The sequence below is a fragment of the Stegodyphus dumicola genome, chromosome 6, assembly GCF_044657685.1.
Source record: "Stegodyphus dumicola isolate Sdum_Otavi_A_Nest chromosome 6, ASM4465768v1".
Lineage (NCBI taxonomy): Eukaryota > Metazoa > Arthropoda > Arachnida > Araneae > Eresidae > Stegodyphus > Stegodyphus dumicola.
The window spans coordinates 156198493-156215379 of NC_140773.1; the positions used below are offsets into that span (position 1 = coordinate 156198493).

At 32.0% G+C, this 16887-nt stretch overlaps 1 protein-coding gene across 1 annotated transcript; it reads left to right on the forward strand.

The window, feature by feature from the left end:
- Nucleotides 1-12641: 12641 nt before the first annotated feature.
- On the forward strand, nt 12642-16227 carry RecQ5 (RecQ5 helicase). Its single transcript, XM_035375582.2, has one exon. It carries the CDS (start codon nt 12883-12885, stop codon nt 15646-15648), a length of 2766 nt encoding a protein of 921 aa, XP_035231473.2. The 5' UTR covers nt 12642-12882; the 3' UTR covers nt 15649-16227.
- The last annotated feature ends 660 nt before the right edge of the window (nt 16228-16887 follow it).

Genomic DNA, 16887 nt, shown 5'->3' on the forward strand with positions numbered 1-16887 from the left:
GAAAGAAGAAACAACATAAAACCTGTGAGGCAAGGCCAATAGACTCGGTTCAGCAGAGCATTGGTGGCAACGTCAAGGACACAGAGAACGAAGCAATAAGACGTATAGCTCGACCGCTGTCCCAGCTTGGAATGTAGAGAAGTCTATGTGACCTATCATCTAATCCTCAAGGCCCTAATGCTCTGTGGTAAATATATAGTTTGTTGAGTGAGATGTTGAAAATACTAGCATAATCTAAATTAAAAAGTTTTAAAAAGATGTGGGGGTATTTCGTTCCAGTAATTAAGTACTCCTGAACATTATTTTTCATCAGAGGAAAATACGAAGCTAATAAACCTCTGATCAGGGACATGACGTCTCTACGGAACAGTTACGAGAAAGAAACCATATGATCAAGAGCAATTTTCAAATATTGTTTAATGCTACAAGCTTATGAAAATAATAAATAAATGAATTTAACTGCACTTTAGTAATAGAGATTTGATTTAGTTTAGAGAAAAGAAGGATACTTATCTGAATGTTTCTGGTTTCGTCTTGAAAAAAATGAACAGCAAAGTAGATAAAAGATAAGGAAAAAATCAGTTTGATAGACGAGCCATTGCACGCGAAAAACGTAAATTACTTATTTAAGAAGGTGAGACAGTGCTTAAATTGCGCCGGAGCCCGGCTCTGGTGCTTCTCAATTTTAAAGATAAATTACAATTTTAGCAGGAGCGCACCGGAGCCCTAAATAAGATTAGCTCCGATACTTCTTTTTATAAAACTGAACCACAATTTAAAGGGAAAAAAATTTAGAATTCCTAACGTTTTAGTTTAACAATAAGCAGACCTTGCAATACTCTATAAGTCCCCTCACTCACATGCGGAAACCTTTCCTTTTAAGAAAAGCAATAAATTTGGGGGGAGTTTTTTTAGGAACGCCTAAATTTCTCGCCATGCCATTATATCTAGTGTATTGTTATCGATGCTTACAGTTAGTTATCCTCGCAAGAAGGAAAATTTGTGTTCTTAAATGTGCGTTAAGTGACAGGGAGTACAATAAGAGTGAAATACTGAGAAATACTGAGATAAATTGCTCAAGCACGTCCTATAAATCGCCTTCCCGCAGTATCCATTAATGGGGGGGGGAGAAGCGTAACCAGCAACTTTAGGAGTCCGATTCAGGACTCATTTACCCCTGACACCCATCTGCTTGATGGCTATAATTATATCACGAGCGCCACGGTCAAAGCGAACGTTCTCTCTCACCAAGATTCGCCTCATTTTTTTGTTTCCACCCACTCATACCCTGATTCTGTTTCGCCCTGGAATTTTCATCAGCTATACTTTAAGTATATTTAATTTTTGTGATGATAAAAGAACTCCCCCCTACGATCAGAACTTAAATTGGGCCGGAACCAACCGGATCTCGGCTCCGAATCTTCTTAGTTTCTATAATAAATCATAATTCTAGCCGGAACGCTCCGGAGCCATGAATGAGAAGGCTGCGGCACTTCTTTTATGTAAATGAATAACAATTTCAGCAGAAATTTTGTCTCGAAAATTTTATTTTAAGAATAAAATTATATTAAAATTAGCGTATTAAAGGAAAATAAACTGCTGAGAAAATTCGAAATTCGTTTATCACTTTAAAAATTCTTTCATCACGCATTGATCCTGACGTAGCTGTACGGATCTGATTGAAAACTTACATGTCCCCCCGAAGTGGGGCGCTGTGATCACGTACGATGGAGGCAGGATCTTGGAAGAGCTCCTGAATTTTCAAAGGTGTTTTCTGGAAAATCTTCATTTATTTAAGAAAATTTTCGTGAATATCCTCTGCATTGTCTCGTTCTCAAGGCCGGGAGTTCTCCTGTACCTGGGGGTCTTGTCTTCCTTGCAATCATTTGCAGCACTCAGACGGAGTGTTCAGATAACCAGAACTTCTTTTCTCTAAGCTAAATCAAATATCTGTCACTAAAGTACCTTTAAATTCATTTATTTATTATGATCATTATTATTATGCTCATTTTATTATGTTCTGGCATTAAATACTTAGTAATTGCTTTAAATCATGCGGTTCTTCTTTGGTTACCATCTCGTAGGGACGCTATCCTTATCAGTAGCCCTTATCAGTAGTGTTAGCCCTACCCATTGGGGCCCCTTTGAGAATTTCTCAAGAGGGAAAAACACGATCTCGGGCCTCAATGAATGTATAGCTGTAGTATTTGCTCCTTTAATCTATATTTCCTATCTATTTAAATTAAAAGCATATATTAATACAGTGTGCCTCAAATTGATAAAATAGTACACATATAATAAATTATGACCATTAACTTAATTAGCATTTTATTTATTAATAAAATGCTTATTTATTTTTATTAATTAAAAAATTTTATTATTTTTTTTAAATTAATTAATATTAAAAAAACTCCATAATTTATTTACTTATTTATTTTTGCTGATATGTTCTCGCCTTGTTTTGGATATATGATTTTATCTGATGATGTTTCCTGAGTATATAAATATGTTGGAAACCGCAATAGATGATGTTACTTAGTTTAATGTATAACTTTGCGTGATATTATATGTATCTTGATCTTATGTGTCTTCTGTTACTGTGCCTTAAGGTAGAGGCTAATATTGGTTTCCATGTTAAAAAACAAAAGTTTAAATTTAAAAATTTTTTAAATTTTAGTTTCCCTGTTATAGCAAAAGTTAGCTTCTAAACTTGACTTATACTTTTATGTGACTGGACCCCCAATATTTATTATTTTATTATTAATTTCCCCCATCTTTGCATCTATTCAGCTTTACAAAACACACTCATTACACACACCTGGAAGACTCTATTTAATGTAAATGATAACAACTTTGACTACACTCATGAACATAATCTTTTTTTTTTTAAACAAAATTCTCTTACTTCCTTTCCTTTTCTTTCTATAGGCCCTTTTTTTAATTATAAATAAAAAATTTTTTTCCTCTCCATTACTTTTGGGCCATTTCTTTTTTACATTATTTTGTCCCATCTTTTCTTCCTGGCCTTTCGAACTCGTATAAAATATACGAAGTTTCTTTTTACTCTCCTCTGAAATACGAAATTGCCCCCCTTTCTATATACCTTTCCTTCGCACCTATGCTTGATTTTTCGCAAATCGGTGCAGAAAGACTTAGCGGGTGCAACAAAAGACATCTGTCTACATGGTCTGTCTGTCTGTCTGTCTCATGTCCCCCCCCCGACTGGCGCTGCGATCACGAAAGCTGGATGCAGTGTCTAAACATAGCTCCGAAATTTTTTAAATAAAAGTTTCAGTAAATGTTTTCAACTCTCTAAAAAAGTTTAATGCACCGTTCCTATGCAATGTCTCATTCATCAAATTGAAAAAGGAAACTTCGCTTCTTCGAAACTTCAGGTGTTTTGATAGCTGATCACTATCAACACGAGAAATCCAAAAGAGGTCCTGACACGGAATATTCAGATAAGTAACATTCTGTTCTCTATACAATATCTGTTTCTCTATCACTAAAGTGCCATTAAATTTCTTTATTTATTATTTTCATAAGATTCTAGCATTATACAATAGTTGTTAATAGTAGCAGGTCATGTGGTTCTTTTCTTCGTAACTATTGCGTTGAGACGCCACATAGTCAGTTCTTATCAGCAACTCACACCCTTCGGAGCCCCCCCTTATCGTGCTTCGGAATTTCTTGAGAGGGAGAAATGGGGATGTCTTGACCATCGATGAGTATAGATTGTGATTTTTGTAACTAAGATCCCCGACTTTTTTTTTCAGATCTCAAACTTAGAATTATTAGCAAATAAAAATACAGTGTGACGGAATTTGTTAAAGTTGTACTATAATAAATTACAACTGTTAAATTAATAAATTAATTTTATATTGAACTAATATTTAAGAAAAATAAACTGTATAATTTATTTTTACTGAAATGCTCTCACACTGTGTATGGATTTATGATTTTCTCAATTACTGTTTTTATGAAATATACATGAATTTTTTGGGAACGGTAATATTTAATGTTACTTTAGTTAAAATATTATGTACATCTCTGTGATGATATATGTCTTTTCCAGTTAGGTCTCAAGATAAGGGCATACACATTACCATGTAGGAATTTATTTATTTATTTATTTATTTTTTAACTTAGGTAAAGTTTGCTTCTTAAAGACACGAATTTTGCAGATGAACTCCTTAACTACACTCATGGACACAATCATATTTTAGGGTATTTTCTACTTCTTTTCCTTTTCTTTCTATAGGCCCTTTTTTCCCCTCTATTATTTTTGGGCCATTTAATTTAAATTTTATTTTGTCCCATCTTTTCTTTCTGGCCTTTTGAACTCGTACAAAATGTACGAAGTTCCTTTTTACTCTCCTCAAATACGAAATTGCCCCCCTTTCTATATACCTTTCCTTCGCACCTATGCTTGATTTCTCGCCCATCGGTGCAGAAAGACTTAGCGGGTGCAAAACAAGACATCTGTCTACTTTGTCTGTCTGACATGTCCCCCCAGAAGAGGGCGCTGTCATCACGTACGATGGAGGCAGGATCTTAGAAGAGCTCCTGAATTTTCAAAGGTGTTTTCCGGAAAATCTTCATTTATTTAAGAAAATTTTTGCGAATATCCTCTGCATTAAGGCTCCTCTAAACCAGGCTGAATCACCAACGTTTCTCTCTTGGCGAGGGAGTGAACGCGCTGCCAATTTTGGCGCGTTTATCGCACACGCTGGCTGAATGTCTGCTGTTTTTTTAAAGATTTATTTTATAGACGCGCGGTATTCAGCGCATATAAACTTTTCGGATAATTTATTAATTCTCGAATAGTATATAGACGTTTTCACTTAAATAAAAATTTCGCGTATATTTTGTAAACATATTCAAAATAACTTATTCTTTAGATGTTTCAGTTTCGTTAGCAGACTATAATAAATAAGCTATGAATAAAAACTTTCAATAGTGTCAAATGAGGAAATAGTTAAAGCGTAGAGTGTGCAAATAAATTTATCTTAATGACATTTTAACAAAAATTTCCATAAAAACACTGTAAATTCATACTAAAAAAATAACTTAAGTATATGTTGTCATTTAAGTCTGAGGTACATGGAAATAATTGTGCAAGATTCTGAAGAAACACTTTCTTTTAAATGTGTGAAATATTTCATAACATAATATGGAAGAAGAAAGTACAGCATTCTGTGTTTTGGATGCTTTTCATCAAATGTAATATAAATACGAACTAGAAACCGTAATAAAAAGTCCTTCCTCTTCAATCAGATCACCTTTGTGTTGCATTGTATTTGTAATACTTCTAAAAATCCAGTTTTTACCTAAATTAAAAAAACAGTTATTCCATAAAAGATAATAACTTTGAACGTATATAGAATGAATTTTGTAATTTGAGTTATGTTACAAAATAATTCATAGTTTATATATTTTATACTAATAATTTAGATAAAACCTGTCCAATTTAAGAATGTGTGTTAACCACATTCTTAAATTTTAAAAGGACGACTTAACCACATGTAATTCATTTCAAAGCATAAAAGAAAGCTTATTTTTTATTTTACACAGCAACAGCATTTTCATGCAGTCAAGTTTTTTTAACTGCTAGTTATTATACATAATACTTAATTTTAAACCCATTCTTATTAGAAAGCATAACTAAGAAACTTCTTTTTAAAGCACCACAGTGATTGCAAAGAATGTCGTTAAATTTACAAAAGTATTGAAGATATATTGAACAGCATTATAACAAGAAAGTACTGTACAAAATATGTAAATTTAGCATAACTTCTTTTTTAATATTTGCATAGTTTCCTCCAAATGAACCTTAATGGGAAGTTATCTTGCGAAAATTTAAAAGTATTAAAATGGCCTCTATTTAAGATGTAACTGCATTTATAATTATTTTGTAATTGCGAATAGATTATATTATTGCAATTAGATTATGCACTTACAACATAATTGCATAAAGTAATGAAATTAAGAGTTCACAGATACAATGTAATATAATTACAATTCAATTACCTAAATTGTAATTATAATCATTTATTTCATACCACAATATTATTACAATTACAATGTAATTTAAATTATGTACTATATTTGCATACCCTCCACTCAAAAGGAGGTACTGATAAGCCTGGAAGTTATTATCAACAAAAATCCTGTTCAGGACAGTTTGATGACAATTTCCACCGGGCGAAAAGTACATTCTTAAGCCCAGGCAAATCATGACAATAAAAATCATTTAGTCTTATGATTCACTATATTTTAAACCCTAAATTTGAATTCTGCACCAAATTATTTACCTATATTTTAACATACTTTATGAATTATTAGAAGCGATATGGCAAATATCTTCTAAAAATAACTGTAAAATATTTGTATCCATTAATTGATTCAGATACACACTTTTATTATTTATGTATATCAAAATAACAGTTTCATGTTCCTGAAATACAAAAATTATGGAAAAAGTTAAAGTAATATTCTTAGAAGCATATGATATTAGTCAACAGATGCAAAATTATAGTTAATTTTTTGCCCTAAATACAATTTTATTACACAGTAGTCAAATGTGTAACTTAATAACATGTTATATAAAAAATTAATGATAATAAGTTTATCAGAAATGAATTAATTCTGCAAATAAACTTTCTGCACTTGAAAATTTTCTACACCTGAGGGGAGGGAGAGATCTAGTAAAATTAGATTTATTATAACTTCAGTTGGACCAAACACCTTCTCTCTATATATATGCATCACTAAAGAAATAAATAAAATTATCATGCTTAAAAAACAGATATACCATACCAGTTTTTTTTCCCCTTGTTACACTTTACATTGAGAAATAACAAACCGTACAACACTGAAAAATACTATCCTTGAAATTTTGTTTAAATGAAGAAACACACACCATCTTTTTATTTAAGCATTACACTTCAAAAACAGATACACATACCAATTTATTTTCACTAGCCTTTATACTGATAACATGCCATATAAAAATGAAAAGAATTATCCTTGAAATTTAGATAAAATGAAGTAACACAATGGGAAAATTTATGCACACGGACATCTTTTTTCTATTGCATGTTGTCTGACATGATCCACAAGTGCCTAAAAATGTACCCAAAGAAACGCATTTCAATATTAACAAAAAATTGTTTACAGATTAAAATTCATTCATTTCATACCAGTATTATAAAGATCATGCATGAAACAAATCTGCTTTCCCATACTTTTAAGTAAAACTTTTATACTGGAAAATAGACTATATTTCTATAATTAGAAACAAGAAAATACTAATTTGAATGTTCTGCATTCATTTCTATGTCTGACATGATCCACAAGTGCCTAAAAATGTACCCAAAGAAACGCATTTCAATATTAACAAAAAATTGTTTACAGATTAAAATTCATTCATTTCATACCAGTATTATAAAGATCATGCATGAAACAAATCTGCTTTCCCATACTTTTAAGTAAAACTTTTATACTGGAAAATAGACTATATTTCTATAATTAGAAACAAGAAAATACTAATTTGAATGTTCTGCATTCATTTCTAAATCTTTACTCCATTGCCAAATTGTATAATACTGTGATTATAAATAAACTTGCACAATCCTTGCAATTATTGAAGTCAGATTATATATATTTTGTCTCACACTATTCAATTTATTCTATTGACTTCAGATGTCAATGTCAAAATTCTGGAAGTTATTTTAACCAAGAAACAGTAGTGGGCACCGTGCATAAACAACTCATCTAACTTTTTAACAATAGTGATTATAAAATAAAGAAAAAATTATATATCATTCCGATATTGCAACTATAGTATAATGTTACATATATCTTTAGCAAACATTGAGATTTTATCTTGACTTTCCAAATTATTATTTATTTTTTAATAAATTTCAATATGCTAATGATTTTCATGTTACATTAGTATAAATTCCACAATTAGCACAGGAAAACAAAATCCGCGCTTTATATTAGAAGAGAAATTTCTTTTCCATATTCAAAACATCTACATTGGCGATGTTTGGCGACGGGTACATTAACCCTAGACTAATTTAATTATAGCTATTATTACAGAAATTAGCAGATACTCAGGTTATTGTACACAAGAATTTCACTTTACTTGCACATTATAAACATCAGAGAAGATATAAACTCTAAATGAAGGCGTAATTAACATTAGACTTACTAAGCAAAGTTCAGCGCCTGGACCAGGTTTCCAATTGTCTCTTCGGCAATTATTTACCCATATTTTTCTTCTTTCTTCATTTTTAGGAAATTTTACCAATGTATGACCTTTCCGTGAATGATTTGAACAATTAATAGCTGTACATCCGCCCATTTTACACAAAAAAAAAAAACACAAAAAATTGTTGCACCTTAACCACACAGCCGCCATTAAATCTCCCACTTGGGAGCGCGAATGCCTGATGATTCAGCCTGGTTTATAGGAGCCTTACTCTGCATTGTCTCGTTCTCAAGGCCGGGAGTTTCCTGTACCTGGGGGTCTTGTCTTCCTTGCAATCTTTTGCAGCACCAAGACGGAGCGTCCAGATAAGTAGAACTTCTTTTCTCTAAGCTAAATCAAATATCTGTCACTAAAGTACCTTTAAATTCATTTATTTATATTAATTATTATTAATATTAATATTATTTATATTAATTATTATTTATATTAATTATTATTATGCTCATTTTATTATGTTCTGGCATTAAATATTTAGTAATTGCTTTAAATCATGTGGTTCTTTTTTGGTTACCATCTCGTAGGGACGCTATCCTTACCAGTAGCCCTTATCAGTAGTATAGTCTGTTAGCGCTACCCATTGGGGCCCCTTTGAGGAATTTCTCAAGAGGGAAAGAACACGATCTTGGGCCTCAATGAATGTATAGAGTTGTAGTTTTTGCTTCTTTAATCTATATTTCCTATCTATTTAAATTAAAAGTATATATTAATACAGTGTGCCTCAAATTGTTAAAATAGAACACATATAATAAATTATGACCATTAACTTAATAAATAAATAAAATGCTTATTTTTTTTAAATGAATTAATATTAAAAAAACTCCGTAATTTATTTACTTATTTATTTTTGCTGATATGTTCTCGCCTTGTTTTGGATTTATGATTTTATCTGATGGTGTTTTCTGAGTATATAAATATGTTGGAAACCGCAATAGATGATGTTACTTAGTTTAATGTATAACTTTGCATGATATTATATGTATCTTGATCTTATGTGTCTTCTGTTACTGTGCCTCAAGGTAGAGGCTAATATTGGTTTCCATGTTAAAAAATAAAAGTTTAAATTTACAAATTTTTAAATTTTAGTTTCCCTGTTATAGCAAAAGTTAGCTTCTAAACTTGACTTATACTGTTATGTGACTGGACCCCCAATATTTATTATTTTATTATTAATTTCCCCCATCTTTACATCTATTCAGCTAACAAAACACACTCATTACACACACCTGGAAGACTCTATTTAAGGTAAATGATAACAAAATTTACTACACTCATGAACACAATCGTGTTTTTTTTTTCAACAAAATTCTCTTACTTCCTTTCCTTTTCTTTCTATAGGCACTTTTTTTTAATTATAAATAAATTTTTTTTCTTCTCCATTACTTTTGGGCCATTTATTTTTTACTTTATTTTGTCCCATCTTTTCTTCCTGGCCTTTCGAACTCGTATAAAATATACGAAGTTCCTTTTTACTCTCCTCTGAAATACGAAATTGCCCCCCTTTCTATATACATTTCCTTCGCACCTATGCTTGATGTTTCGCCCATCGGTGCAGAAAGACTTAGCGGGTGCAACAAAGGACATCTATCTACTTTGTCTGTCTGTCTGTCTGTCTCATGTCCCCCCCCCGACTGGCGCTGCGATCACAAAAGCTGGATGCAGTGTGTAAACATAGCTCCGAAATTTTTTAAATAAAAGTTTCAGTAAAAGTTTTCAACACTCTAAAAAAGTTTAATGCACCGTTCCTATGCAATGTCTCAGTCATCAAATTGAAAAATGAAACTTCGCTTCTTCGAAAGTTCAGGTGTTTTGATAGCTGATCACTATCAACACGAGAAATCCAAAAGAGGTCCTGACACGGAATATTCAGATAAGTAACATTCTGTTCTCTATACAATATCTGTTTCTCTCTCACTACAGTGCCATTAAATTTCTTTATTTATTATTTTCATAAGATTCTAGCATTATACAATAGTTGTTAATAGTAGCAGGTCATGTGGTTCTTTTCTTCGTAACTATTGCGTTGAGACGCCACATTCCTTATCAGTAGTGCGTTCTTATCAGCAACTCACACCCTTCGGAGCCCCCCCCCTTATTGTGCTTCGGAATTTCTTGAGAGGGAGAAATGGGGATGTCTTGACCATCGATGAGTATAGATTGTGATTTTTGTAACTAAGATCCCCGACTTTTTTTTTTCAGGTCTCAAACTTAGAATTATTAGCAAATAAAAATACAGTGTGACGGAATTTGTTAAAGTTGTACTATAATAAATTACAACTGTTAAATTAATAAATTAATTTTATATTGAACTAATATTTAAGAAAAATAAACTGTATATTTTTGCTGAAATGCCCTCACACTGTGTATGGATTTATGATTTTTCAATTACTGTTTTTATGAAATATACATGAATTTTTTGGAAACGGTAATATTTAATGTTACTTTAGTTAAAATATTATGTACATCTCTGTGATGATATATGTCTTTTCCAGTTAGGTCTCAAGATAAGGGCGTACACATTACCATGTAGGAATTTATTTATTTATTTATTTATTTTTTAACTTAGGTAAAGTTTGCTTCTTAAAGACACGAATTTTGCAGATGAACTCCTTAACTACACTCATGGACACAATCGTATTTTAGGGTATTTTCTACTTCTTTTCCTTTTCGGTATTTTCTACTTCTTATCCTTTTCTTTCTATAGGCCCTTTTTTTCCCCTCTATTATTTTTGGACCATTTAATTTAAATTTTATTTTGTCCCATCTTTTCTTTCTGGCCTTTTGAACTCGTACAAAATGTACGAAGTTCCTTTTTACTCTCCTCAAATACGAAATTGTCCCCCTTTCTATATACCTTTCCTTCGCACCTATGCTTGATTTTTCGCCCATCGGTGCAGAAAGACTTAGCGGGTGCAAAACAAGACATCTGTCTACTTTGTCTGTCTGACATGTCCCCCCAGAAGAGGGCGCTGTCATCACGTACGATGGAGGCAGGATCTTAGAAGAGCTCCTGAATTTTCAAAGGTGTTTTCCGGAAAATCTTCATTTATTTAAGAAAATTTTTGCGAATATCCTCTGCATTGTCTCGTTCTCAAGGCCGGGAGTTTCCTGTACCTGGGGGTCTTGTCTTCCTTGCAATCTTTTGCAGCACCAAGACGGAGCGTTCAGATAAGTAGAACTTCTTTTCTCTAAGCTAAATCAAATATCTGTCACTAAAGTACCTTTAAATTCATTTATTTTTATGATAATTATTATTATGCACATTTTATTATGTTCTGGCATTAAATATTTAGTAATTGCTCTAAATCATGTGGTTCTTTTTTGGTTACCATCTCGTAGGGACGCTATCCTTATCAGTAGTGTAGTCTGTTAGCGCTACCCATTGGGGCCCCTTTGGGGAATTTCTCGAGATGGAAAAAACACGATCTTGGGCCTCAATGAATGTATAGAGTTGTAGTTTTTGCTTCTTCAATCTATATTTCCTATCTATTTAAATTAAAAGCATATATTAATACAGTTTGCCTCAAATTGTTAAAATAGTGCACATATAATAAATTAAGACCATTAACTTAATAAATAAATAAAATGCTTATTTTTTTTAAAAAATTAATTACTATTAAAAAAAAACTCCGTAATTTATTTACTTATTTATATTTGCTGATATGTTCTCGCCTTGTTTGGGATTTATGATTTTATCTGATGGTGTTTTCTGAGTATATAAATATGTTGGAAACCGCAATAGATGATGTTACTTAGTTAATGTATAACTTTGCATGATATTATATGTATCTTGATCTTACGTGTCTTCTGTTACTGTGTCTCAAGGTAGAGGCAAATATATTGTTTCCCACGTTAAAAAATAAAAGTTTAATTTAAAATTTTTAAATTTTAGTTTCCCTGTTATTGCAAAAGTTAGCTTCTAAACTATACTTATAGTGTTATGTGAGTGGACCCCCAATATTTATTATTTTATTATTAATTTTCCCCCATCTTTACATCTATTCAGCTTTACAAAACACACTCATTACACACACCTGGAAAACTCTATTTAATGTAAATGATAACAACTTCCTTTGACTACACTCACGGACACAATCATGTTTTTTTTTTTTTAAAACAAAATTCTCTTACTTCCTTTCCTTTTCTTTCTGTAGAGCCTTTTTTTTTTAATTATAAATATAATTTATTTCCTCCTCCATTACTTTTGTGCCATTTATTTTTACATTTATTTTGTCCCATTCTTTCTTCCTGGCCTTTCGGCTTTCAAACTCGTATAAAATATTCGAAGTTCCTTTTTACTCTCCTCTGAAATAATATCTTTGCTTCGCACCTATGCGTAATTTTTCGCCAATCGGTGCAGAAAGACTTAGCGGGTGCAACAAAAGACATCTGTCTACTTTGTCTGTCTGTCTGACAAATAATGATACAAAATTATTGGGTTTGTATTTAGATCATAAAATGTTTAATTAAAACTTTACAGTATTATCAGATAGTTTTTATATATAGTATATGTTTTGAAATGTAAAGACTAACGAGACAAGATGTTGCTATTAAAGGAGTAATTCTCGTAAAGAGAACAGTGTAGCCAATATTATTTTAGTCCCATAATGGCTCAACCCCCTCCACCACCCGAAGAAGCAGAAACTCCTGGCTGTGTAGTGAAAGAAATTGAAAAACGGCTCTATAAAACGCTGAAGGATGTTTTCAAATATGACAGTTACAGAACTCTTGTTCAGAAACGAGCAGTTGAAGCCGTTGCTAATAGCAGTCAAGATGTGTTTGTTTCTATGCCCACAGGTGCTGGAAAATCTTTATGTTATCAACTTCCAGCTCTAGTCAGTGAAAGAAAAGGGGTGACTATTGTTGTATCACCTCTCATTGCCTTAATGAAGAACCAAATGGACCAAATGATAGCTTTAGGTATCTGTACTGAAACCATAAATTCTAAAATGCCTGTGTCAGAACGTGATAGAGTGAAAGGCGATTTAATGAGTAACTCACCAAAAACAAAACTGTTATATATAACACCCGAGTTGGCTAGCACTTCAGGTTTCTATTCCATAATAGATCACCTTTACAAAACAAATAATGTTGCTAGGATTGTTGTTGATGAAGCACATTGTGTATCACAGTGGGGACATAACTTTCGACCAGATTACTTACGTTTAGGTGATCTACGAGCTAAGTATATGTCAATTCCTTGGGTTGCTCTAACTGCTACTGCATCTGTAAAAGTGATGGATGACATTTTAGCATCATTAAAGTTGTGCCAGCCTGTTGCTATATTTAAAACTTCATGTTTCCGTCCTAATTTATTTTATGATGTCACTTTCAAAGAAACTCTTCAAGATCCGTATGAAGACTTGACACAATTTGCGTATTCTGCATTGGGTGACCATTGGGAAATGAGCCCTCCAAGTGAAAGGGGGTGTGGTATAATATACTGCCGCACTCGGGATGGATGTGAAGAATTGTCCAATAAACTTACGAAGTTGGGCTTGCACACTGAACCATATCATGCTGGTATCAAGCCTGGTGTTCGCAAAGAAACACAAAATGGTTGGATGGATGGACGTATTCCAGTTATCGCTGCCACTGTTAGTTTTGGTATGGGCATAGATAAACCATCAGTAAGGTTTGTTGCTCATTGGTGTGTTTCCCAGTCAGTTGCTGGTTATTACCAAGAATCAGGAAGGGCAGGTAGAGATGGAAAATCTGCAAAATGTAGAATTTATTATTCTAGAAAAGATAGAGACACTATTCTCTTTCTATTGAAAAAGGATGAAACTTCTGCTAAAACTAAAAATGCACGATTAAAAATAGCAGCAACTATTAAAAGCTTTAATACAATGATTAAATACTGTGAGGAATCTGTTTGTCGTCATTATCTTCTGGCAAGAGAATTTGGTGATGATATGCCAGATTGCCGAAAACACTGTGATGTTTGCTGTTATCCTAAACAAGTTCAACAAAAGATTTCTTTATTTAAAAGTCTTTATCTTGGCTCTAAATTAAAATTTAAGAAAGGTGATAGCGATTGTAATGAATTGTATGGAGGTGGTAGAGTAGGAGCTAAACATGAATATGAGGATAGTGAATCAGACACAAGAGAGAGTACAAAAAGAGATAAAGAGGCAGCAGCTGCACTGTCTAATCTAATCAGTGAAGAATTCAGCAAAAGAAGGGGATCTAAAGAAAAGACAGACAAATATATTCAAACATCCAGTTGCAAAGTATTTCAGGCATCCGTGAAGAAAATACCAGAAGTGTCTGTTCTGATGCGTGAAAAGTATTTTGACAAGTTAGTAGCTGAGCTAAAACTACATCTTAAGGCATGTGCTGCAAACCGTCAGTGTCCATCTCTGAATGAAAAAGAGCTTCAGCAATGTGCTGCAGAATTTGAATGGAATTCTTTTAGCAGCAAAGGAAATATTCACATGTACCGAAGAGAAATTGTGAATCTCACCAAATCGTTGAGGGAAGCATCACGGCAAGTTGAAGTACACCCAGTAGTTTCTAAATTTGTTCCAAATCAAGGTTCAGCTGGTAAAGGAGTTACCAAAGAAAGGCTTCACACTATAGTCGATTATTTTTCTAAACATAAGACAAGTAGTGAAAATAAAGTTGAAAATGCTAATTTTAGCAGTTCTTTATCATGTACAGATAGCCATAGGACTGGAGCAGGATCAGATATTTCACAGTCTGAAGAATCGCAGAAGAAGATTCGAACTTTATCTTCTGACAGCGTACACTGTGATAATAACTCTGAAAAATTTAGAAGTTTTAGAGCTTCTATAGATAGTGAATCTGAGAGCTCAGAAAAATACAGCCCTAAAAAAATAACAAGAATACGGAAAAGTGTAGAAAATTCAAGAGCTTGTGTTGAAGTAGAAAAACCGATAATGAAATACTTTTTTGAAAGTGTGTCTTGTCCATTAGGTGAATCATCTGTACATTCAAATTCACCAGATGATGTCAAATCTACTCCCAGTCTAGCCATTTCTTCACCTAATAACAAAGAATTATCAAAACAAGTTGTGACTGAAAACAGGAAAAGAACATTAATTAGTTCACCTCTTAAAAGTAAACGTAGAAAGTCTGATTCATCACCAGAAAAAACTAAATCAAAGACAGATAAAAGTAAAACTACTACTCAAATACGAAATGACAATCTTAAAAAAGCTGCTGATTTGGTTCGAAAACATTTAAATCCTGAATACAAATCTAAACGAATTAGCAAAGATTTTTTCAAAATTGTTTGTCGTAGTATTTCTCATCGTTTAGTTGAGTCTGATGCTGTAAATGATACTGCAGCAAAATATGAAGTTGAAAAATTATTGCAATCAAATACATCTGTGCCGACTAATCGATAATAATTGTAAATATTCATCAAAATAGTTTGTATTTCTGTTCGGCCGTGTAAAATTTTTAAAATGTGTAAAGCAGATGGTTTAAAGTTTGTTATTTTTATACATTGATTGCTATCATACTCATTTATTCTTAATTTATGTGCAACTTAAAAAAGTTGTTAATTTTCATTGATCAGATATACCCATTTAATTAAGGTTTTCTTTAGCATTTAAATGAAATAATTGATATTGAATATTGTTTATTCAAACCAGTGAATGGATGCATAGCTTTGCATTTAAATGAGCCATTAATTGGCAAAATAAATAATACTTAGCTCATTGAACATACAATTTATATTTGTTTTATAACAATGTTGTCATTGAATTTTTGCAAAATTTTAAAAAATGTTTTTAAGCTTAAAAGCTTTTGTTCATTTGTTAATATTTCAATAAGTGCCTCAGGTCTAAATTGTTTTAATTGCAAAATATGGTCTTGAGGCTGCAAAGTGTAGTATTAAATTTGTTAAATAAGGTATTGAAAGAAGAAGCAGTTGTTATATAAAGTACTGAAAGAAGAAACTATTAAAGATATTTGTTTTAGTATATGGCGAAATATAGTTGATCATTTCAGACTGTATTTAATTTTTTTTTTCTTTCAGCAAAAATACTGCAGATTAAAAAAGAAAGATTTTTATGTTGGATTTTATCTCTGAGCTCGTACAGATAGACTTTTGCTGGCATTTACTTACTGTTTAAATTTACTTTTAAACAAAAAGTATAAACCAGGAATCCACACAATTGGGAATTATTGTGCAGATTTCAGATAATTAAAAAACACCAGAAAGTATGGATAAAGGGATATAAATATTTTTTACATTTTTCAGGTATATGATGTGGGACAGTACTTTAAAACGTATAAGTTTAGAGGTGTGTTTTTTTAAGAATGTGTGTGTATGTGCGTCATAGAGGAAGAAAGGAAAGGAAAGGCCCCTGACTGGCTTCTGCCAAGCATTTTATAATTATGCTCTAAATATAAGTGTAAATGTGTACATTGTCATTTTCTACAATATTTCGAGAGTCCTGAGTATGTGAAAGAATGAATTTTTAAACAGCATTGAAAATCACTGGGAAATAGTATTTTAATTCTGAACAGAATTAAGGGCTTTTTCCTGTGCTCAGAATAGTTTTATTTTAACAAAATGTTTTTACAAGTTTTTGCTAATTACTTAAGAAAGAAATTTTAATATAATTCAATTTTATAAT